General features: G+C 32.2%; 1 protein-coding gene across 2 annotated transcripts; it reads left to right on the top strand.

Moving 5' to 3' along the window:
- The first annotated feature begins 16 nt into the window (after window positions 1-16).
- Window positions 17-20,122, top strand: LOC139498977 (serine/arginine repetitive matrix protein 1-like). Of its 2 annotated transcripts, none has more exons than XM_071287622.1 (10): window positions 17-175; window positions 6,820-7,260; window positions 12,157-12,591; window positions 12,861-12,911; window positions 13,196-13,342; window positions 13,670-13,821; window positions 14,837-14,905; window positions 16,128-16,195; window positions 17,849-18,023; window positions 19,838-20,122. In XM_071287622.1, exons 1-10 carry the CDS (start codon window positions 141-143, stop codon window positions 19,924-19,926), a joined length of 1,662 nt encoding a protein of 553 aa, XP_071143723.1. In that variant the 5' UTR covers window positions 17-140; the 3' UTR covers window positions 19,927-20,122. The 2 variants fall into 2 exon arrangements, with proteins under 2 accessions (XP_071143723.1, XP_071143721.1); XM_071287620.1 differs by having other exon boundaries at window positions 22-175; window positions 13,670-13,860.
- The last annotated feature ends 4,486 nt before the right edge of the window (window positions 20,123-24,608 follow it).

Here is a 24,608-nt window from a genome sequence, read left to right as displayed (position 1 = left end):
CTTTACTTTCAAACGCACTCTGCACTTAGACACTAAAAATGGAGTCGGTGTATGACATGAGTTGTCTTGTCTTGTAAACAGTGTGTAGTTTCCTACATTTCTTGTAAATGCGTAGCATTTCCCCCTTTAACTAACGATCGATGCCTTCACCAAGACGACGTTCCAGAGATAGAAGGTTAATTTCTTTCACTTAAAACAAAAGAATTCGGGAAATTTCAGCACTAAAAACATAAACATTGTCAAAAACAGATCATTTGAGATAGATTGTGCTAAATTAAGTCTGTTAATAATAATAAATCGTAACAATAACACAATCCAACTGTCTACACAATTATCATTACTACTTAGTGATCATTACTTTGTTTCTAGTCCTACCATGTAGCGTTGCGTTCATCTGTTCATCTCTCCAGCTGCTTTCGAGATGTTTCTGCCACACGGTATCAGGTCCGTTCGCGCCCAATATACTTTCGCACCCTACACGTTCGCACCCAAGGTCCGTTCGCACTCTACACATTCGCACCCAATTTTAATTCAAATTCGAGTTGAACTGTTGAATAATTGGAAAATCATGATTGTTGTTTTTAATTGCTTTCGTGTAAATACTGAATGTATTTATAGCTTGGTATGTTTATAGCTTGGTATGAGTAAAAGATTGAAGATTTTAAATGAAAAACACAAAAGATAATTGTTTTTAACAGCTTGGTCCCTTTGATCTGAAATAATGAAACAATACACTATTATATATTACTATACATGATAAAATTTAATCAACACACCAAAAAAAAAAAAGAAACGTAGTCAGAATCTCACTTCATTTTGAAACAAGTCAATGAAACAAAAGTTATAGCAATACACTAACCAAAACATGATAAACAGTTATTCAACACAAAATAAAACGACAGAATCCCACTTTATTTAGAAAGGAATATAATTTTTTTTAACAATATACTATCCAAAACATGATTAAGATTTATTCAACACAAAAAAAAGTGCTGTCTGACTTTATTTTGAGACCATGAAAACAATTATACTTATAAGAATACTACTTGCCAAAACTTGATTACAAAGTTATTAAACACAAAACCAATTAAAATTCGGCGCGAACATGTAGGGTGCGAAAATGAAAGGGGACAAACATGAGTGGGTGCGAACGTGAATGGGCGCCAAAGGACCCGGATTCCTGCCACACAACCTGTTCAACTGCAGATAATTCAAGACAATGTCTGCATGTATCTGCATGCAGGGACAATTAGTTAAATTGCCATTTGTAGGCCACGTGTACCAACATCGGGATTAAAAATATAAAATGCCATCAGATCAGGAATGACATGGGAATGAAACGTGAAATATACATGGAAATGTAAGCTTTCATGTTGATCCAGCCCTACGTCGATCCGGCACAAGTTGATCCGTCCCACTTCTATCAGGCCCAATGTCGATCCGGCCCATATCAGGGGCGTAGCTGCCGTTAGGCACTTTAGGCACTTGCCTACACATAATTTTTTCACCAATATTTGTTTTTATTAAAAAAATAATAAACAACAATATCTGTAAATGAAAGCCAGTGAAGTTGTCAAAACTCTTTAATTATCAAATTTCATGTGTACACTAGTCTCTTGTCCTTAATGAATGGAATATTGGATAGAATTGAATGTTTTTACGCTTTTACCTTAGTATAGAAACTATAAACTAGAACTTTGGTTCAGATCATTTCACTTCAATCAACTAAAACTTGAATGAACCTCATCAACTTAGACACACAAGTTTTTTTAATTAGTTGTTGTTAGTTTTTTAACTAGCTTTCCACTAAAGTCTTCACCCGGCCGACTTGCCAATGTTGGTCGCCCGTTAGGCTGTGCAGGATGTATAAATACGCAGTCACGTCTGGTCAGAATGGGGACATTAAATCCGATGCCTAGTTGTAGAGAGAATGCAACTCTTTGAGGAGTTCGTAGTTGGTCTACTGAAAGGCAAAAGTGCCTATTTTTTTACTATTGAGGGATTGTCAATATGTACTATTAATTAAGTTAAACGGATATATATATCAATCAGAATGGAATAGATATACCAAACAGGGTGTACTGCTTCGCCCCCGTGAACCCCCTATCAGGGCTCTGCCCTGGACCTGCTGGGGGCCTCAAATTGAGAAATGTTGTTTGATTTGCCGAATCCTTTCTGAAAATGTGCATTCAGTGTAATTGTTTTGTTATTATCTTGCAATAAAAAATAATGGATACTCCTATAACTTTTTTTTATCTACTCATTGCTACTCACTACTATTCCAAAAAATATATAGACTATATTCGATATTACAAAAAAAAACCCAACAAGTGTTATAGAAGCCTCTGATGTTACCTGAAAAAAAATACAATCACAACCATTTTTGTATCGACTTAAAATATTTTATCTTACTGGTACTCCAAATATATTCACACTTACCTGTTGTCATCCATCATTGATACTTTTTACAAATTCCATTTATACTAATTAAAAGTCTTTATTCCTTTTCATTTATTATGGGGCCGGATCGACGTGGGACGGATCAACTTGGGGCTGGATTGACTTGGGGCCGGATATGTTTGGGGCCGGAACAACTGGATACCATTGGTAATTTGGGGATTTTGTGTATTCCAAGTGAAGAGTATGGAAAACGATGTTTTCAATTTGTATTTTTTAGATTATAGTACATAATAATCATTGCATATTAAAAGCACACTGATACTGAAGGAATAAAACTAGTCCCTGTAAAAGACTTACAATGATAAAGATTAGTAAACTGAATAAATAAAATGAATTATTTCTAAACTACTATGATCATGATGATGATTCTTTTAAAATAGCCTTAAAATTTTAATAGTGCAGGGATACAGCTGTGCTTCTAATCTATCTGGAAAATGAAGTCATAATATTAAGGCGTGCATTTTTGTTTTACATACATTGTAATAATCATTGCATATTAAAAGGCTTGAGTCCTTTCACATGTATAGTCAACATGGTCAAATACAGTATTATTTGCTAGGAAAAGTTTTAACCAATATTGTACCAAGTTTGTACTCACCACCACTAACTGATCAACTGGTCAAATACATTTGTATCCTGCAATTAGCCAACTATTGTACAAATAACAGGTATACAAATCATTTTTTGCTTTATTTGTACTTGTAGGTCTCCTGTTGCCCTGCTTCAATGTTGTGCAAGGGGTGATATGAATATTTCTGTTTCCAAACCAGTTCATTTGCGGGTCCTCTTCACGGTTGTGGGTTTCGACCATGTTGATTTCTTAGAGAAATTTTAGGCAACGATTTAGATTGATAACTAAATTTTCAAGTGTAGGGAGTAATTTCAGGGTAAACACTATATATATGTACATTGTCGGAAAATATAAAATTTATTTGTATGCTTCCTGTTTCTAAAGCTCCTACAACAATGGTACAAATAGATTTTATATTTTACGACAACATACATATATCATTGTATATTGTATATTTATTGCATGAGTGAAAGGTTGTTAGTCATGTTAGTATGAAGTGTGTGCAGTGAACAAAAACAAATTCTTACCATCCAAAACCAGTGGTTTGTGTCATGAAATTTAAATAAAATAATCACCTACTAGGATATTTATAAGGTGAAAGTTTGGAAAGATAAGGCTTGGACATGAAAACTTCCTAATATCTTAATATCATTTATAAATAATTAGTTCTTTACTTTGTATTGCAAGGCGATAATTTATTACTTTGGTTCTAACAGGAAGTTATTTTTTGTAATTGTAATTTGTACATATTTTTCTGTAGCAATTACTATTCTGCTATTATTAAAGGGATAATTCGCGATTTTTCACTTTTCATCTTATTATGTTCATAATACCATAAAAAACATATTCACCAAGTTTTATTTCGATATGAAAAGTAATAAAGGAGAAAATTGGGAATTATTAATTTTATTTAATCAAACTTCCTGACTTATGTGACGTACATGTAGTTTAAGTCTTTGAGCATGCCGGGAGTGAAATTAATCTCATTTAAGTCTTGTTCGTTAACTATCTAATAACGCTATTTAAAGCGCATCAACGACTTTTGGTGTAGCTATTAACCAACGAAAAGTAAGTGATAGCCATGCAACTTTTTAAATTTGATAGTAGGATTCATGTGTGGATTTTTTATACGAATTCTAGTAATTAAAGTAAATAATACAATAGAACATTTTTATGATTTTTTTTCTTCTAATACTTTAAACAAACATATGAAACTGACACGATCTATTTAGGAATTAATGTTCTCATCAAAATATTTTAAATCTCACAACGCATGCATGAATACTTCAGCTATTTGAAAAAAAAGATGTTTTAAAAAATTGACAGGAAATTTTAGGATCCTCTTGGAATGGAATCGAAAAATTACGAATAGAAATTCTTTTCAAGTGTGAAAAACGTCAACCAAATTTATTCATAATTGGGAGCGTCCTTATATTAAAATGGTCTTCTTCTCACAACGAATAATACTTTAGCTATTTGACCAACGATGTTTAAAAAAAAAGACAACGAATTTAATGTCATCTTAATTTCCCTATTTTTGAATGTAATATTATAAGTCTGTTCAACTGGCAAGAATACCCCTAAAGCGGACAAGCAGTTTATTCTTTAAATTGCTGTCATTAAATATCAAGAAAGAAAATTAATCCGGAAATCAATTTGAAACTTGAATACTCAAAAGTTTTCCTAGAAAATATTCACATCCCTTGGGGTTTATTAGTGTACGTCCAGTTGCATATGTTTTACATGAATGTCGGAACAATTGTGATGATGTCGAATTTCTTCCTTTATTGGAGAACGATCTAATTGATATGTAAATTTGTGATTTTACTATGTTCATAACTTCGATGAACCGAAGCAAGTTATTATATCGACCTGTATTTAAATCAAATTGGTCCTCTTCTTCTTCTTCTTCTTTTGGTATACAATAGTCTATCGAATTCGATGATTACATACTGTTGGCATACGTGGACTAGTCTATTTACACAACTTTTACCCCAATTTACACAAAATGTATGTTTCTTTCTTATGTTCAATGTATACATGTATATATTTTAAATTGCGATATAGCTCCGTAACTTTCTATCCAGGCGTAGAAATGAATCGTCGACAAGTGCGTACATTTTTTTAAATCAATATTTCTGGTATGTTCCAATCTGTCCTTTACTATTGACAACGAGTATATATTACATTTTCCCAAATTAAACCTTGGAAAAAAAATGTAAATAGATTTTTATTTTATCAAATCTTTTTTTTTTGGTATTATTTATATTTTTATAAATAATATTCTTTACACCAGTAATGTTATTTATAAACAAGCGTATGAGTTTAGTAATTACTAGTATATTATATCACTTTCGGACACGCAAGACAGAGATGTATATTATACACCTGATAGTTCAAAATGGAGAGTTATAAGGTATCGGCTGTGTACACTGATCAATACCTACAGAAGTGAAACGATGCATGAACTTGCAAGCCCGACAGGAAATCGTTTGAATACCTGGACGTGTCACCTCACACCCCTCACAATACCTTTGGGAGTAATACCTTTAGTCATGCTGGTGATCAGATGAGGGAAGATCCGAATTTATTTGAATAAAATTTATTACTTTAAATAATTATAAACGAATTAGATTTACGAAAACAGTTTTCACGGAACACTTATTTATGATTTAAACTTTGACTTTTTAACTTATTCCAATATTAACAGTTTAAAAATAACAGACTATGTTTATTTAAAAAAAAAAATAAGAACATTTCCGTATCAAGTTAGTTTGTCAGATAAAACAACCGTACGATTGACAAGATATCGACACGCAATTACGACTACATCGGTTACTGTAGTTTTCGTCCTTTGTGGTTTATAGACATATCGTGACTTTTAATCGGGGAAGACGACAAAATGGCGGAACGCAGAGAATTGATACTCTAAATTTAAAATCGATGGTGATCTCTTATCTAGCGGAATAAAACTTTAATATCTATAAATTTGAGCATTTCTACATGTATATAGAATGGACATAATATCAATTTTTGATTTTTTTGCGAAGTTTCCCTTTAAAGGGAAATAATTTACATTAAAGGGAAATAATTTTCATTAAATTATGAAAAATTTTGTTCTGACAACTTTCAAGTTCCTTCATATTGACATTCTAATGATAAGTAATTTGTTTTAAACATTATTTCCATGATTTATTTAACTTTTATTGTTTTCTATAATAGAACATTAAAATGTGTTTGTTTGATGCGTGAAATTTTAGAAAAACTTTTGAAAACATGATGACCATGATGATGTTTTCAATTGATCTTTTTTTTTTCATGATGCTCCATGTGCACTACCATCTTGTAGGACAAAAATAACTAAGCCGTCATTGAACTGGTCCACATACTTCAAGTTTAACATTTTTTGTGTGGTCATTTGTGCCTGAGTGCACATCTAGTGATTTGACATAGTTTTGTACTAAAATTGTTTTCAAAATGAGTCCAAATGAAGTTGATTAAAGCAACCTTGTTATAAAACCCACTGGCAGATCCAGAAATTTTCCTAAGTGGGGGCCCACTGACTGCCTATGAGGGAGCCCGCTCCAGTCACGCTTCAGTGATTCCATATATAAGCAACCAAATTTTTTACCAATAAGGGGGGCCCGGCTCCCTGCCCCCCCCCCCCCCTAAATCCGCCTCTGCAACCATGCATGTACTTATCTGTAAGTTTATTACAAAGTTTTAATTAATCACTTCTTACAGTTTAAATTATATAATTGTTCTTATAAATTGAATTTGTTATATAGGTCAAGGTCAAGATCACCTTACAGAAGACCTCCACCAAGAAGGTCAAAGTCAAGATCACCAAGAAGGAGACCACCCCCAAGGCGTTCAAGATCCAGATCTCGTACACCAAGAAGACTTTCTCCTCATCGTTCAAGAACACATTCTCCAGCTAGACGGCCATTAAGAAGGTCAAGGTCAAGAAACAGGTCAATATCTCCAAGACGAAGAGGATCACCATTACCAAGAGTAAGACCACCTGTAAGGAGGTCACAATCCCCAAGAAGACGCCCTTTAGGTCCTAGATCACTTTCACCAAGGAGCAGACCAGTACGGAGATCTCCCAAGAGGATCAGTACAGGACAGGTATACAGTCATCTTGAGAAAGACAGGAGGAGACAATCACCACATTCATCAACAGATTTAAGAGGTCGCAGAAGTCAATCACCAGTTTTATCTCCCAGGTAAATGCACAAGTTTTTTAAGTTCATCTTGAATAAGGTAGTGTGACTGAATTTATAAAATATCTTAGATTTTAAAGGAAAATCACTTCAGACATATATATTTATCATGTTTATAGATAAGAAACTTTTATGAATACAAAAATAAACTAAATATAAAAAAGAAGATGTTGTATGATTGCCAATGAGACAACTGTCCACAAGAGACCAAAATGACACAGACATTAACAACTATAGGTCACTGTACAGGCTTCGACAATGAGTAAAGCTCATACCGCATAGTCAGCTTTAAAAGGCCCCGATAAGACAATGTAAAACAATTCAAACGAGAAAACTAACGGCCTTATTTATATAAAAAAAAATGAACGAAAAACAAATATGTAACACATAAACAAACGATAACCACTGAATTACAGGCTCCTGACTTGGGACAGGCACATACTTAAATAATGTGGCAGGGTTAAACATGTTAGCAGGATCCCAACCTTCCCCTAACCTGGGACAGTGGTATAACAACAACATAAGAACGAACTATAAAAAAATCAGTTGAAAAAGGCTTAACTTATCAGATGGACAAAAATACAAGTGGACGTGGCCGGGTACTTGTACATCCCGACAACAAAAAGACACTAGGAACAGATCTGAGAGTACTCACAGTTATCTAACAGCTAGTTCAAAGCCACTAACAACTAATAAAAAAAATCATGCATCTAAGACTAAACTATCAATCATCAAACATCCAATGGATTTAGTGTAAAGACGTCATAAACAGCCAGAGAAAAACATGACCTTTTGCAATGCCAAGTTACAGGTATCGACAGATTATATGTTGAAAATGTATACTATCATGACTATTGAACTTAATGGGCAAATTTCTAAAAAAAAATCAGGTAAAACTCAAACACAGCTGCTGAAATAAACTTTTACAGTGATGAAATACTAAGTTTGAATTTTGGGAAAAGTTTTTATACGACCGCAAAATTTGAAAATTTTTTCGTCGTATATTGCTATCACGTTGGCGTCGTCGTCGTCGTCCGGCGTCCGAATACTTTTAGTATTCGCACTCTAACTTTAGTAAAAGTGAATGGAAATCTATGAAATTTTAACACAAGGTTTATGACCACAAAAGGAAGGTTGGTATTGATTTTGGGAGTTTTGGTCCCAACATTTTAGGAATTAGGGGCCAAAAAGGGCCCAAATAAGCATTTTCTTGGTTTTCGCACTATAACTTTAGTTTAAGTTAATAGAAATCTATGAAATTTTGACACAAGGTTTATGACCACAAAAGAACGGTTGGGATTGATTTTGGGAGTCTAGGTTTCAACAGTTTAGGAATTAGGGGCCAAAAAAGGGCCCAAATAAGCATTATTCTTGGTTTTCGCACAATAACTTTAGTTTAAGTAAATAGAAATCAATGAAATTTAAACACAATGTTAATGACTACAAAAGGAAGGTTGGTATTGATTTTGGGAGTTTAGGTCCCAACAGTTTAGGAATTAGGGGCCAAAAAGGGACCCAAATAAGCATTTTTCTTGGTTTTCGCACCATAACGTTAGTATAAGTAAATAGAAATCTATGAAATTTCAACACAAGGTTTATGACCAGAAAAGGAAGGTTGGTATTGATTTTGGGAGTTTTGGTCCCAACAGAATAAGGGGCCCAAAGGGTCCAAAATTAAACTTTGTTTGATTTCATCAAAATTGAATAATTGGGGTTCTTTGATATGCCGAATCTAACTGTCATGACTGTGTATGTAGATTCTTAACTTTTGGTCCCGTTTTCAAATTGGTCTACATTAAGGTCCAAAGGGTCCAAAATTAAACTTAGTTTGATTTTGACAAAAAATGAATCAGTTAGGTTCTTTGATATGCTGAATCTAAAAATGTACTAAGATTCTTGATTATTGGCCCAGTTTTCAAGTTGGTCCAAATGGGGGTCCATAATTAAACTTTGTTTGATTTCATCAAAAATTGAATAAATGGGGTTCTTTGATATACCAAATCTAACTGTGTATGTAGATTCTTCATTTTTATACGACCGCAAAATTTGAAAAAATTTTCGTCGTATATTGCTATCACGTTGGCGTCGTCGTCGTCGTCGTCGTCGTCCGGCGTCCGAATACTTTTAGTATTCGCACTCTAACTTTAGTAAAAGTGAATGGAAATCTATGAATTTTAACACAAGGTTTATGACCACAAAAGGAAGGTTGGTATTGATTTTGGGAGTTTTGGTCCCAACATTTTAGGAATTAGGGGCCAAAAAGGGCCCAAATAAGCATTTTCTTGGTTTTCGCACTATAACTTTAGTTTAAGTTAATAGAAATCTATGAAATTTTGACACAAGGTTTATGACCACAAAAGAACGGTTGGGATTGATTTTGGGAGTCTAGGTTTCAACAGTTTAGGAATTAGGGGCCAAAAAAGGGCCCAAATAAGCATTATTCTTGGTTTTCGCACAATAACTTTAGTTTAAGTAAATAGAAATCAATGAAATTTAAACACAATGTTAATGACTACAAAAGGAAGGTTGGTATTGATTTTGGGAGTTTAGGTCCCAACAGTTTAGGAATTAGGGGCCAAAAAGGGACCCAAATAAGCATTTTTCTTGGTTTTCGCACCATAACGTTAGTATAAGTAAATAGAAATCTATGAAATTTAAACACAAGGTTTATGACCATAAAAGGAAGGTTGGTATTGATTTTGGGAGTTTTGGTCCCAACAGAATAAGGGGCCCAAAGGGTCCAAAATTAAACTTTGTTTGATTTCATCAAAATTGAATAATTGGGGTTCTTTGATATGCCGAATCTAACTGTCATGACTGTGTATGTAGATTCTTAACTTTTGGTCCCGTTTTCAAATTGGTCTACATTAAGGTCCAAAGGGTCCAAAATTAAACTTAGTTTGATTTTGACAAAAAATGAATCAGTTAGGTTCTTTGATATGCTGAATCTAAAAATGTACTTAGATTCTTGATTATTGGCCCAGTTTTCAAGTTGGTCCAAATCGGGGTCCAAAATTAAACTTTGTTTGATTTCATCAAAAATTGAATAAATGGGGTTCTTTGATATACCAAATCTAACTGTGTATGTAGATTCTTCATTTTTGGTCCTGTTTTCAAATTGGTCTACACTAAAGTCCAAAGGGTCCAAAATTAAACTTAGTCTGATTTCAACAAAAATTGAAATCTTGGGGTTCTTTGATATGCTGAATCCAAAAATGTACTTAGATTTTTTATTATGGGCCCAGTTTTCAAGTTGGTCCAAATCAGGATCTAAAATTATTATATTAAGTATTGTGCAATAGCAAGTCTTTTCAATTGCACAGTATTGCGCAATGGCAAGAAATATCTAATTGCACAATATTGTGAAATAGCAAATTTTTTTTTAATTAGAGTTATCTTTCTTTGTCCAGAATAGTAAGCAAGAAATATCTAATTGCAAAATATTGTGCAATAGCAAGATTTTTTTAAATTGGAGTTATCTTTCTTTGTCCAGAATCAACTTAAATCTTTGTTATATACAATATACAATGTATATTCACTTTTTACTACCAACTGATAAATTAAAATAATCTTTACCATTCAGTGATAACAAGCAGTTTTTTTACATCTTAATATTTTTTGATGTATTTAAATGAGTAGTTATTGTTGCAAACTCCATTAGAAATTTTAATTGAGATTAGTTTTGGAATAAGGGAAAGGGGGATGTGATTAAAAAAATTGGGTTCAATTTTTCTCATTTGAAATTTCATAAATAAAAAAGAAAATTTCTTCAAACATTTTTTTGAGAGGATTAATATTCAACAGCATAGTGAATTGCTCTAAGAGAAAACAAAAATTTTAAGTTCATTAGAACACATTCATTCTGTGTCAGAAACCTATGCTGTGTCAACTATTTAATCACAATCCAAATTTAGAGCTGAATCCAGCTTGAATGTTGTGTCCATACTTGCCCCAACCGTTCAGGGTTCAACCTCTGCGGTCGTATAAAGCTACGCCCTGCGGAGCATCTGGTTGTAAGTGCTTTAATACAGGAATTCAAAATATAAATGATCATTTAGATTGCAATTATATGCTACTTGTTGCTCATATATCATGTATATGTTTAAAAGAGAATGACTTGGATTTAGGTACATGTACTTAAACAAAAAACATGCCAATAAAAAGGTTAGGGTTGAATAGGTTTACTGAAAACTACTCCAGGTTTCATTCAAGTAAATTACTTTAGCTAGTGATTGTATCATTTCCTTAAGCTTGTATAACATGTATAAGGAAATAAATGTTTTGCTATATTGAAAAATAACTATCAATTTGATAATGTTATGCTCTTTCTTTTCCTTTTATGCATGTTATATCAGTTTTCAGAGTATTTACATGTAAAGTGTTATAGCTTCTCATTTATATTCAATGATCCAAATTTACATGTATATTTCTCAATTAACATTTAAATGTTTTTTTAGATTGTGAAATTTTTTTTTCATCTTTGTTTAATTTAAGTCAACATTTACATACATATTTGAGTTAGAATAAATATATAACACAAGAATATTCACAAAACTGTGGTTGGATGCACAGTGTTCTATAAAACCATTGGATAATATTACAGCTAAGTTCCTAATGCTTGTAGAGTAAAACTTTTGTTGGCTTGCTTGCTTTGTTTGTATAATTGTTTGTTCAAGCTTTGTTTTTAAGTTTGACATCTCCAAACAATATATATGACATAGTTACATCTGTATATATAATTTTTAAATTTAATTAGACATTTTCCCAATATAATTGAACAATATGCATGATATACAAACAAAGCAATCAAACGAACCAAAGTCTTCATCTGCATGCATTAGGAAATTAGCTGTAATACCAACAATCCATCAATACTGAACATTTTTTTTTCGTTAAAAGGAATTCATCACATCATGCTCCAAGAGAGAGAAGTATTTCACCATCACCAAAAAAGGCAGCCCCTCCTAAGATCCGACATAAAACTGACTTTATCAGTGGCATTATTGTTGCCACACCAATCCGTAGGCAGTTGTTGTCCGATAGATTTATAACAGATGATCAAAAACATCAGGGAGACATTGTGGTTGAGGACAATATTGTAATTGCAATTCAAAGAGGACCCCATGCCATGCATGCGTCACCAATGGAAATTAGTCGAGAATTTGACTCAAATAATGTTATCGTTCACAGACGGAAAGATGAAGGTAAAAAGTCGATTTTTGATCGTGAGGAAATTAAGATATTCGGTTTTGACAATATTCTGGATGAGAATGTTTATGAGGAGAAGAGAATTATTAGTGTTGTTCCATCTGCATCACATAGTTCATCTAAAAGGTGAGTGTTGCTTTAAAACATGTTATAATCTTTTTTGATGTGTGAATGAGAAAAGTTATTATTGAAGAATTATGAGAATGGACGTCATCACATCACCAGTCAATAAAGAAATAACATTTAATTATATAAAGAAAATAGAGAGAGGAAGAGAGGTAGAAAACAGTTTTATCACAAAACAAAGGAATAAATTTTTAATTTCCTTCAATTAACACAACACTTAATGAATCTGTTATACAAATTTAGGATCTATATTTCATTTTGCTCTTCAGACGACACAGTCCAGAAGTGATAAGAAAATTCAAGCATGGTCCAGAAATAAAGTATGTATCTTATACTTTTACTATGCTAAGTTTATGCCTTTTCTTGTTTTTATTATGGATTTGAATTAGTACCTGTACTATTACCTTTTGTGCACAAAATGCTAATGCAAAATTGTTAAAAAGATATTTTTTTTGGCTTAAAAACAAGTACAAAATTTTCTTTCTCACTGAGCCCATGGACATTTTTAGCCTCCCTAACCTGAAGTCCTAGAACTTGAAAACCTTACACTTGTGTCATTGGACATTCGTTGATAACATAAATCATGCTTTATATTCATTTGCAGGTTAAACTTTAGACCTGACCCTAAATATGAATCCTTAGTGAAGGAGGAAGATAATGACAGGATTAAAAGGGTGGAGAAAAATCCTAATGACCTACGACACAGTCTGTCAAAACGCAAACAAGATGAAGGTCCTAGTTTTGATGCTAGGTAAGAAACTAAGGAGAACACTGGTGATTGACACATTCAAATATTTATTTATACATGTTCAGGACCAAGAGTAGCAAGATATTGTAAAAATAAAACAATCACAAAAGATCTATGCTTTCTTCTTGCATGCAGCTGTATTGGGCAAAATTCAGAAATTCAAATTGTGACTCTTGAAAATCAGAAAAGTAGATTTCTGACATAAAATGAAATAAGAGCAAAGAAATTAGTTTAGATTGTGTCAAATCATTTCAATTGATAAAAATTTATGAAACTTATAGAAAAAAAACGTAAGACATTTCATGTATTAAATGTTGTCTTTGATTTAAGGAAGAAAATTGATGCTAAAAGAAAGAGTACCGATGGAAATAGAAAAGACAGTAATCGTGTATTTGACAGAATAGGAGGTCGACAGAGAGAAAGAAAGAAAGATGGTTCTAGAGAAAGAAAGCCAGAAAGATCGACATCAGGACGGGACAGAGGTAAATGTTATACTTATCAAACATCAGGACGGGACAGAGGTAAATGTTATAATTATCAAACATACATATATTTACAGTGAAGGAAAAATTTAATTTTATGATAATATTAAGGGCTATTCCAGAAAAAATGTATGGTGGGGGGGGGGGGGGTTGGAAGGCACATTGTATTAATAATACATGAGTGATGGGTATCAGAGCAACTTTTCACACTATAATGCACTATAATTCTCAATTACAGTTGTCTAGGTGGTGGGTGCTGACAAAAACTGCCTTCCAACCCCCTCATACATTTTTTTCTGGAATAGCCCTAAGACAAAAGAAAAAGGTAAAGCTTCTTTAGCTTCTGTACTATTTTTAGCAAGTTTATAATTTAGTTATATGTTAAATAACAATAGATATATATTGTTTTATTATTGATGCTGAGACCTTTGTTTTTTTTTATTCCCATCTGATTTTTGAGTGATCAATATTTCTTAACTGGGGACAGGAAAGAGGACCCAAAAACAGGAATATAAACAGTAATTTTTTAGGCCCTTTATAGCTTACTGTTCTGTGTAAGCCTAGGCTCCTTGTTGAAAACAGTACCTTGACCTTTAATGATTTACTTTTATAAATTGTGACTTGGAGGGAGAGTTGTCTCATTCGCACTCATACCACATCTTCCTATTTCTATAGCTGTTTTCACAAAATAGAAGCAGAATGCCTGGAGTTGATATTTGTGACTATACAAATCATGGAGAAATTTATATGAACACATGTGTACTGAAGTTGGTTGATTTCAGGTTGAATAATTTGTTATGGACATCGTAACCTGTTTACAATCAATTCAGATATCTTATGGAAAAGGGAAATAACTCAAAAGGAAATATTTTTCAAATGCATTATAACTACTTCTAAAAAGTCAGATAAGTACATTAAGAATAAATAATGTATAACTTAAAAAGTTGCTTCTCTGGAAGGTTGTGATATATTTTTCTGTCTTTTGTTGCACAACTCTATTTTCTGTATTCCACAGATGGTAAAAGGCCTGATGGAGAGAAACCAAATCAAGAACAACGACTTCCTGATTTTAAAAACAGACCAGGTATGTTGATGCACTTTTTTTCATGAAAATATTGGTTGAAGATGGGATAAAGGAATTGCAATTTTTATATTACCTTTTTTGTGCTGAAAGATTTTATCAATTTGTTTAATACAAACATGTAGAAATAAGCTTTTGAAGCCAAAGCAAAACAATTTTCTGTTCAACCAGAAGTCAAATTAATTTATGATTTCTTTCATATACCTAATTTATCTAGTTGGCCACACAGAATATGTTTCATATATTAACCCTTTTCAGTGCATTTTACTTGAAATCACTATATTTACTGGATAGTATTGCAGACTACAAGAAACGCTGACACCTCTAAAAAAAAAATCCAGACAGAAAGTCAACAATAAGAGCTGTTTCAAAAAATAATATCTCTCCCCCAACCCCACCCCCAGGGAAGGCATTTTTTTTTAAACTTTATGTGGGTGTTTGTATTTGAAATAGAAAAATGCAAAGGGTGTGTTGTTCAAATTTGATTTTATTTTTTTTGGTGATGGGGGTAAAACTGAGTGCTGTCCCTTGGGAGGGATAGTATTTTCTAGAACAGCCTTTACTCTTAGTCTAGATAGCCAGACTTGATAGAGGCACAAATTGTGGCGAGTTTCACCACTTTTAGGGTCACACACAACTCCTTTACCAAGTACATATGATGTAAAATAAAAACTACCAAAACAAATATTTACAGTGCAGCTACCAGCTGAATACTCTAATGTGGTACATCATACTACAGGGAGATAACTTTGGAAAAATCAACTTAATATTATAAATACTCCTATTATTAAGGAAACATGAAAAATGTGAAAATAAAATCTTGAAAACCATTTTGTATGAGAAATTGTAAAAATTAATCTCTGCTAGAAAATGAACAACTTTAATTTGAGCAAACCACCAATCCAAATATCAAACAAAATAACAGATTTTTTTAAACAACAAAAATTAATTAACTAACGATATGAATTAATAATCATGATATGAATTATAGTACACATGTACATTTAGCTTTCAAACATGAGTAACTGATCTAAACAAAGAAGATGTGGTATAAGTGCCAATGAGACAACTGTTAACAAGAGACTAAAAATGACACAGAAATTAACAACTATAGGTCACTGTATGGCCTTCAACAATGAGCAAACCCCATACCACATAGTCAGTTTTAAAAGGTGTGAAATGGTAATGAAAAACAATTTGAGCTCTCTTTATAAATATATTGCAGATAAGTTTAGATATGAAGAATGGAAGGAAAATCCTGAGTTGATTCCTAGAAATCCTAGTTATTTTGAGGTATGTATATATTTTAGTGTTGTCACAATTAGATTCAGTCATAAGGCTTCCATGAAAGTCAAAAAGTGCAATGATATACAATTACTGTCTTTTAACGAGATAAATATGTATTTTTTTTTTACTTGAAAATTTGATATTTACTAATGCCAGTGGATATCAGTTTTTCAAACATTTGTCAAAAGTCGATTAAACCATATATTTACCGAAACAAAAAACAGTAATTTTTTTAATTGATATTCCGAGAGAAATGTATGTAATGGCAATTATTTACCAAAACCAATTGTACATGAAACGTTTTTTACCAAAATTATGTACGTAAAAGCATTCAACATTTTGTGGGGTGAATATACTTTTTCCATTTGAATATGCTTATTTATTCAAAATCCCATTCATCATGTTTATATAAAATTTTATCAACATGGAATAACATGATTATTTCTTATTTTATAATACGGTTCAATGGTATTTATTACCAGGGCCGCATTCAATATCGTAGCTGCTACTTAGTGCTATGTAGATTTTGACTATTGAACGTGTAGCTATAGACTAGCTGCTACATAGATATTGATAGCAGCTACATAGTCGCTACGATATTGAACTCAACCCAGGTATTTGTTGTTGTGTATAATGGGACAGGGGGAGTATGTCAATAATAAGAACTTTTATTCTGATATATCTGAAACATATACTGTGGATTTGTTTATTTTTTATGGGTCCCAATTTATGTGGATTAAGGACCAATTGTGTTGTCGTGGATATTTAATATTGTGGTTTTACAAAGATCTGCATACAAACCCATAGAAAATTTGACCTTTCTTGGACATTTAAATTTGTGGTTCATCTATAGCCAGGAAATACATGGAAATTAGTATCCAATGAAAAATAAGGAATCCAAAATATGCAATTTTTCCTCAAACAAATTAACAAACGATAACCGCTGAATAAGAACAGATACATACAGACTTTACAGAGTGTGGTACACAATATACTTACTACCCTACCTGGTTTCCACTATTAACCAGTGAAAATAACAACAATACAATATACTTACTACCCTACCTGGTTTCCACTAGTGTGGTATACAATATACTTACTACCCTACCTGGTTTCCACTAGTGTGGTATACAATATACTTACTACCCTACCTGGTTTCCACTAGTGTGGTATACAATATACTTACTACCCTACCTGGTTTCCACTAGTGTGGTATACAATATACTTACTACCCTACCTGGTTTCCACTAGTGTGGTATACAACATACTTACTACCCTACCTGGTTTCCACTATTAACCACAATTAGAGTGTAAAAACTGAAGTTTTGCATGGTGGAAATAATGAAATCCCTTTTGTTAGTACTGTTAAATATAAATGTTGAGTAGTGTTTCATATAAAGGTACATATAATGGCTTCAGTCTTAGATAATAATGAATGTATTTAGGTTATTCCATTAAGATACATGTAAAAGGGTAGGAAGGGTTCTTTTATTTTGACATGAGTTGATGATTTATGGTTTTATGTCCATTTGATGTATGCAAAATTTCAAAAAAAGGTAAGTTTGTTGTGGAAGATTTTTTGAAAATTGCTTCCTACCCTCCCTATCAATTTTAATGGAATAGCCTTTAGTAGATATGAATATTCATTTATTTTATCAGCATGATAACAGAGAAGGTCAAAGAGGTTTTAGAGGCAGAGGTCGTGGCTTTAGAGGAAGACCCCCATTTAGGGGTAGAGGAAGAGGCTTCAGGGGGTCAAGTAGGGGATTCAGTAGTAGTTCAAGGGACAACAGAGACAACAGAGACAACAGGGACACAAGAGACAGTTACAAAGGTTTGTTGTACTTATTTATTTCACTTTTTACGTTAAAAGGTTTTAAGAGGAATTGAAAAACAGCTTGTTGTGTCTTCAGATAAGGAAAGAGAGAAAAAACTGACCTAGAGAAAATTTCAAAACACAATAACACCAAATAGTAATAGTAACCTGTTGTTGATTTCCTTTCCACAACCAGATAAAAAAATATATTCCTGACTTTGATCTCAGTTCTTTATCATTGTTCATTGGTCAAAATTTGATTATGATGTCAACCGTTCCTGTTGTTCTCTGACAATTCTATTGTGTTGTGACTTCATGAAAATAGGCAATCATTTTATTTCCTCCCACAGTTCTCGATAAGTATTGGTCAGAAGGTATTGACCTCCAATTTTAGCAAAGGACTGATACAATTTTGGGTTTTTGCAATATTTATAATAGTGAGGACCAGCAGATGTATTTCAACCACCAGGGATATAAAGATTTTGATATCTTGGGCCATTTTTGGTCCTCTTTGATTTCTGTTCACCTATTCATTCTAGTTTTGAATAATTTATGTTCATTTTGATCAAAAAGCTTCTCATGTTTATAGGACTTGCACCCTCTTGAGTTTTCAAATTTTGGGTTTTTGAATATTCATGGTGAAGGTAATATTGTTATTTCATTAACTCTTCAGTTGGTTTTTGTTTTTTTTTGTTTTTTTTTAAAGATGTTTTAAATCATTTGTTAGTTTATATTGAAATAATTATTGCACAGTTGATTTTTCTAAATGCACCAGAGCAATTTGGGTTTCAGTTTTTCAATCAGCTCTACATGAATTTGAAATGTAAATGTCTAGTTGTGAGAAAATTGGTTTTTAATAGCTGGTGATTAATTTTGAGTCTTTTCTATGAATACTGTAACATGGAAATCTTCAGGTTTGATTATCATGAAAATGTAAAAATATCCCCTAACATAACTTTATTTTTACAAACGTCTAGAATCAGGGACAAGAAAATTTTGAAAATGAAATACTATTAACAAGATTTGCACTAGAAATCACAAAGGAGTAGGTCCGGTAAGGACTCATTTTGTCCTCAAATTTCAGTTTCATCTGATGAAAGATTTTGACCACTTTTTAAACACTTAAGTGTCTATTTCACTTGATTCAATTAGTTAATGTGAAAGATTTTAACTGATTAAGTCATTAAAAACGATCCGATTCAAGCTCAAATATGAAAAATATATCAAATATGCTGAAAAATGTCACTTTACAGATGGTTTTTGTCAAAAATGAAAGTGGCCGCATCCGTGTTCATCCACAACCTTTATATATGTTATGCATTATCATAAAATACAACTTACATTTCAATATTAAGGATGAACACGAATGCGGCCACTTTCGTTTTACACGGAAACCGTCTAAAATTTACCTAAAATGCTAGAATTTTGAATATTTCAGTAATTTAGCATGACTTAATGGTGCTACAACCCGATATATGTACATTGTATGGTCAAAAACAGCCTATATTTATGTAGCAGAAGCATTCAACTGTCCAATAAATAACTAAAAGTTTACATTTTAACAATTTTGTAAAACTGTTATATTTTGGGGCCAAAAAGGGGTCTTACCGGACCTTCTCCTTTTAATGTAGCTAAAAAATAAAACAACTTACATATAGGTAATATATTTAAAGCAGCATGCTCACTCACCAGTATGCCTGTATTTTAACTTAAACTAATCTAAATATGTGATTCAGCAAAATGTGTATGTTTTGTTCTTTTTATGAATTTAGCTAGAAACAGCAAATATTTACGAACTGTCATTAACATTTTTCTTGTTAATTTGTTTTCAGAAAGAGAATCCACGTGGAAACATGATTTATTTGATAAAATAAAAGATGAAGATGAGAAAGAAAAACCATCAAGTACAACAGAAAATTAAGTTATCTCCCCTTTGAATAATAAACCAACCGGAGTTATTTCCCTTTGGACACTGAGACAACTGGTCAGTTGGAGATGTGTTACTGGAGAATAAAATGTTGTGTTCAGAACAGTGTAAATCACTCAGTTTTAACAGCTGTTTTTATTGACATTTTAATGTGTAATACTTTTTAGATATATAAAATTATGAAGAATTAGGGTGTCTTTTATTATGAAAATTGAGATGAAAATACAAGATGTACACAGTCTACACATGTGTAGCTATAGGATGGAAAATTTGATAGTACTACAGAAAATAAATTTGGTTTTGTTTTTCATTGTCCTATTTAAGATAAATACTCAGACTACGCCAAATTGTTTCAAAATCTGACTGCCATAATATGAATTTAAGTGAAAATTAAAAGTCTTTTTGAAAATGACTCCAGTGTCTAACTTATAAATTCAGAGGAAATTGGTCATACTTCTTTAACCCCCACCAATACACACACACTTCTAAAAAAATATACCACAGAACTAATCTTTGATATAGATCATGATGTATATAAAACTTAATTTCATCCTGAATTGATATGAAAAACTTGTCACTACCTTTTGGCAACAACAAATCTATTCTATACTGCTGTGCTGAAATAAAAGAAATATTACAAAGTACTGTAAACCAACTTATTTTTCGCAGATACTTCATTTCGTGTTTAGCCCTTTCTATTCCACTTCGAGGCGATTAAATTTTTTACGTAGTTCAATAAGGAAAGATCCAAGTTTTACAAATTAGCGACGATTAATATTCACGTAATTTTCTACTCGCGAAAGACGCGAAAAATAAATCGCTCGCTAAAATACTGATGTTTACAGTAACCTGTACAAGGACATCCTTGATATTTATAAATTGATAGAGATGAGTCATTCTGATATAAAAAAAAAAAGTTTTGTTCTTTGATTGATAGATTGATTGGTGTTTATCTCCACTTTTGTACTTTTCTTTTATGGCAGTCAGTTTTTATTGGTGGAGGAAGCTGTAGATTTCAGAGAGAACCACAAATCTTCGGTAGGAAAACTGACAATCCTTTTCAATTAAGATTTGAGTCAACTGCACCTGCCCCGTGTGGGAATCGAACTGAAAACAGTTTGACTACTTCTTACACCCAGCCTCCCCCCAGTTAAAATTAAGTCAATAATGCTCTGGTGATTCACTGTTTGAAAACCACAAAACTAATCTCAGCAGATAATGAATTGCTTTAAACTAAAGGGAAATGAGTAAATTTCGTCAATTTTATCCACAATTACAAGCCAATAAAGAAAGAATTTTAAAGCTGATGTGCTTCTAACAAGTTCTTGTTATTTACTTTAGAATAAAATATTTTTTTATCAAAATTCAAGTGTATGCCCGGGCGCTTTGACGTAAACGTAACTACGCGTCTGTTGAAGACACAAAATTCAACACAATTTTAAAACATTATAGGAAAGAAAAGTGTTTTATAGGGAATATAATGCATAAAGAACCAATGTAAGATGTAACTGTGCAATAAAACATCTACCGGTACATAAACAACATATGTCACCTCCATTCAGTTAATGTGTAATGAAGGTAAATTATCATTATTTTGAAATTGATCTTTTATTTGTTTAAATTGATCATTCTGATGAAAACAGCTGGTGGTATTTCTAAAGAAAGTATTGATGTATCTATAATAAAAGCATGAACTCAGTCAACATGTTTTCAGTAACTGTGATCATTAATATAGCTGTAATATATATTTGAATGTATTTTTGTTTTTTCCCTACTTTACCATTATTATACTTTTCCTTCACTGATGTAACTTCCTTTTGTTACTCTAGTACTCTAGTGGTTCTTTAAAAAGATGGAGGAGCATAGACTAGTTATACCTCATATAAAAAATAATCAGGAGATCTGGCATAGTTACCAGAAATATACAAAATAGTTGTATACAAAAATTGGGGGGGGGGGGGGGCAAATTTTACACTTAAGAAGGTTTACTTTATTGGGCAGAAAAAGTTAATCCTTTTTGGCATGATATCCTGGTAAATTTTTCAAGTTAAAAAATAAGCTGAAAACAATACTGAAATTCTGACCCAGTCCATATGGCTGAAGCCAAACATCAAAATAGATGGCAAGATAATTTTGAGGTTCAAATATATTGAAAATAGTATATTCTTCATTAATGATCTGATGTCAGATAATAATACATTATTCTCATATGATGAATTTTAAAAAAAAGTATGATATCAATACTAATTTTTGTCAAGTGCAACTTTTGTTGCAGAAAGCTCGACATAGGGATAGTGATCCGGCGGCGGCGGCGTTAGCTAACTTCTTAAAAGGTTTATATTTTAGAAGGTGAAAGATCTGGATGCTACATACTTTGTATATAGATACCTCATGTTACGAAGTTTCCGTCAGTCACATGTCCAATGTCCTTGACCTCATTTTCATGGTTCAGTTACCACTTGAAAAAAAAGTTCAAAATTTTTGTAATGTTGAATTCTCTCTTATAAGTAATAGGATAACTATATTTGGTATGTGCATACCTTGCAAGGTCCTCATGCCCGTCAGACAGTTTTCACTTGACCTTGACCTCATTTCATGGATCAGTGAACAAGGTTAAGTTTTGGTGGTCAAGTCCATATCTCAGATACTATAAGTAATAGGGCTAGTATATTTGGTGTATGGAAGGACTGGAAGGTGTACATGTCCAACTGGCAGGTGTCATCTGACCTTGACCTCATTTTCATGGTTCAGTGGTTATAGTTAAGTTTTTGTTTTTTAGTCTGTTTTTCTCATACTTTATGCAATAGGTCTACTATATTTGTTGTATGGAATGGTTGTAAGGTGTACATGTCTAGCAGGCAGATGTCATCTGACCTTGACCTCATTTTTATGGTTCAGTGGTAAAAGTTAAGTTTTTAAGTTTTGGTCTTTTTATCTAATATTATATGCCAAAGGTCAACTATATTTGGTGTATGGAAATATATTATGATCTATATGTCAGTCCCACAGGTTTTATTTGACCATGACCTCAATTGCACGGTTCATTGCACAGTGTTAAGTTTTTGTGTTTTGGTCTATTTTTCTTAAACTATAAGTAATATCTCAACTAAAGTTGTATGGAAGCTTTGTTAGCTGTACATGTCTGCCTGGCATGGTTCATCTGACCTTGACCTCATTTTCATGGTTCATTGGTCTTTGTTTAGCTATCTTGGTTAATGTTAAGTTTATGTGACAGTTGTAATCAAGCTTTATACTTAGGACTATCAACATAATATCAATGATTAGTAAAGAAGGCGAGACATTTCAGTGTGTGCACTCTTGTGGAGAATTGTATGGTACAAAATGTATTTTAAGTGCGATTCCAAAGAGATGGAAAAGTATAATAGAAGGTAGTTCAAAACTGGAAATTATTGAAAATAAATTAATAGATAAAGTTAAAAAGGAACCAAAATCTTGTAATTTTTTCTATACTTTTTTTTTGGAGGATAAATTAAATAAAGTGATATCTTTATCCTCCAGTAAAAAATGGGAAAGAGATTTAAATATGCAGATTGATGCTATTTATTCCATGCCCTTCATTATAACCAGAAACTCTTTTTTGCAAAACTTTCAATTTAAGATTGTTCATAGGATTCTACCATGTAATTCATTTTTATTGAAATGTAAATTAAAAAAAACTGTACTTTGTACTTTTTGTTCAGAAATTAAAGAAAATACTTTTTTGGAAATGTAATGTATCACAAAACTTCTGGCTATCCATTATAGATTGGACTACGCCTCCGGGTGTGGGAATTTCCCGTTGCATTGAAGACCTGTTGGTGACCTTCTGCTGTTGTCTGCTCTATGGTCGGGTTGTTGTCTCTTTGGCACATTCCCCATTTCCATTCTCAATTTTATGGATTAAAAATTATGGCATTCTCCTGCCTTTCAGTGCAAAAGAAGTCATTTTAGGCTTGTCTGAGGATTTTGTTAACAGTAAAACAGTTAATAATATTTTGTTGTTACTCAAATATTATATACAAATGTAGAGAACATATCCCCCACAAAATATGGTGGGGTAGAATATTTAAAATATTGGATTAATATAGAAAAATACTCTGTATGTGTCTTAACCCCTGTACAAAAAGTAAAAATGGATCAGAAATGGCATGTGTTAGAAGCAGCTTTTATTTAATTTATTTGATTATTTTACAAAATCATTTGTAATATTTATATCTTATTATATCCTTAAGACTTAATTGATCTATCAAGTATTACTTTTTTTTTAATGTGTATCGAATACTGTAGTAATTGTAATTTCACATGTTTCATCATCAAAAATAAAATAATTAAAAAAAAAAAAAAAAAAAAAAAAAAAAAATATCCACCAAAATTCAAATTAAGTAGATGTAAGCAATTAAGGCAACTGTTCAACTTTCAACAATGAGACAAACTAATACCATATAGTCAACTTTAAAAGGCCCAGACATGAAAATAAAGAAACAATTCTATAAAGAAAAGAAAATAGATCAAAATACCCTATTTTTTTTATGAAAAACATATGACAGACATGAACCAATGACAAATACTGAACTACAGTCTAGTCTTAGATGCATGATTTTTTTATTAGTTGTTAGTGGCTTTGAACTAGCTGTCAGATAACTGGGAGTACTCTCAGATCTGTTCATTGTGTCTTT

The sequence above is a fragment of the Mytilus edulis genome, chromosome 12 (genome assembly GCF_963676685.1).
Source record: "Mytilus edulis chromosome 12, xbMytEdul2.2, whole genome shotgun sequence".
NCBI lineage: Eukaryota > Metazoa > Mollusca > Bivalvia > Mytilida > Mytilidae > Mytilus > Mytilus edulis.
The sequence above is the reverse complement of the archived record's forward strand: the minus strand, read 5'-3'. Positions and strand labels throughout refer to the sequence as shown.

Coding starts and splice junctions, on each gene's coding strand:
- LOC139498977 (XM_071287620.1), top strand. CDS start 141: ATGCCTTCACCAAGACGACGTTCCAGAGATAGAAG. Junction 7,261..12,156: donor TCACCAGTTTTATCTCCCAG/GTAAATGCACAA, acceptor TTTCGTTAAAAG/GAATTCATCACATCATGCTC. Junction 18,024..19,837: donor CACAAGAGACAGTTACAAAG/GTTTGTTGTACT, acceptor ATTTGTTTTCAG/AAAGAGAATCCACGTGGAAA.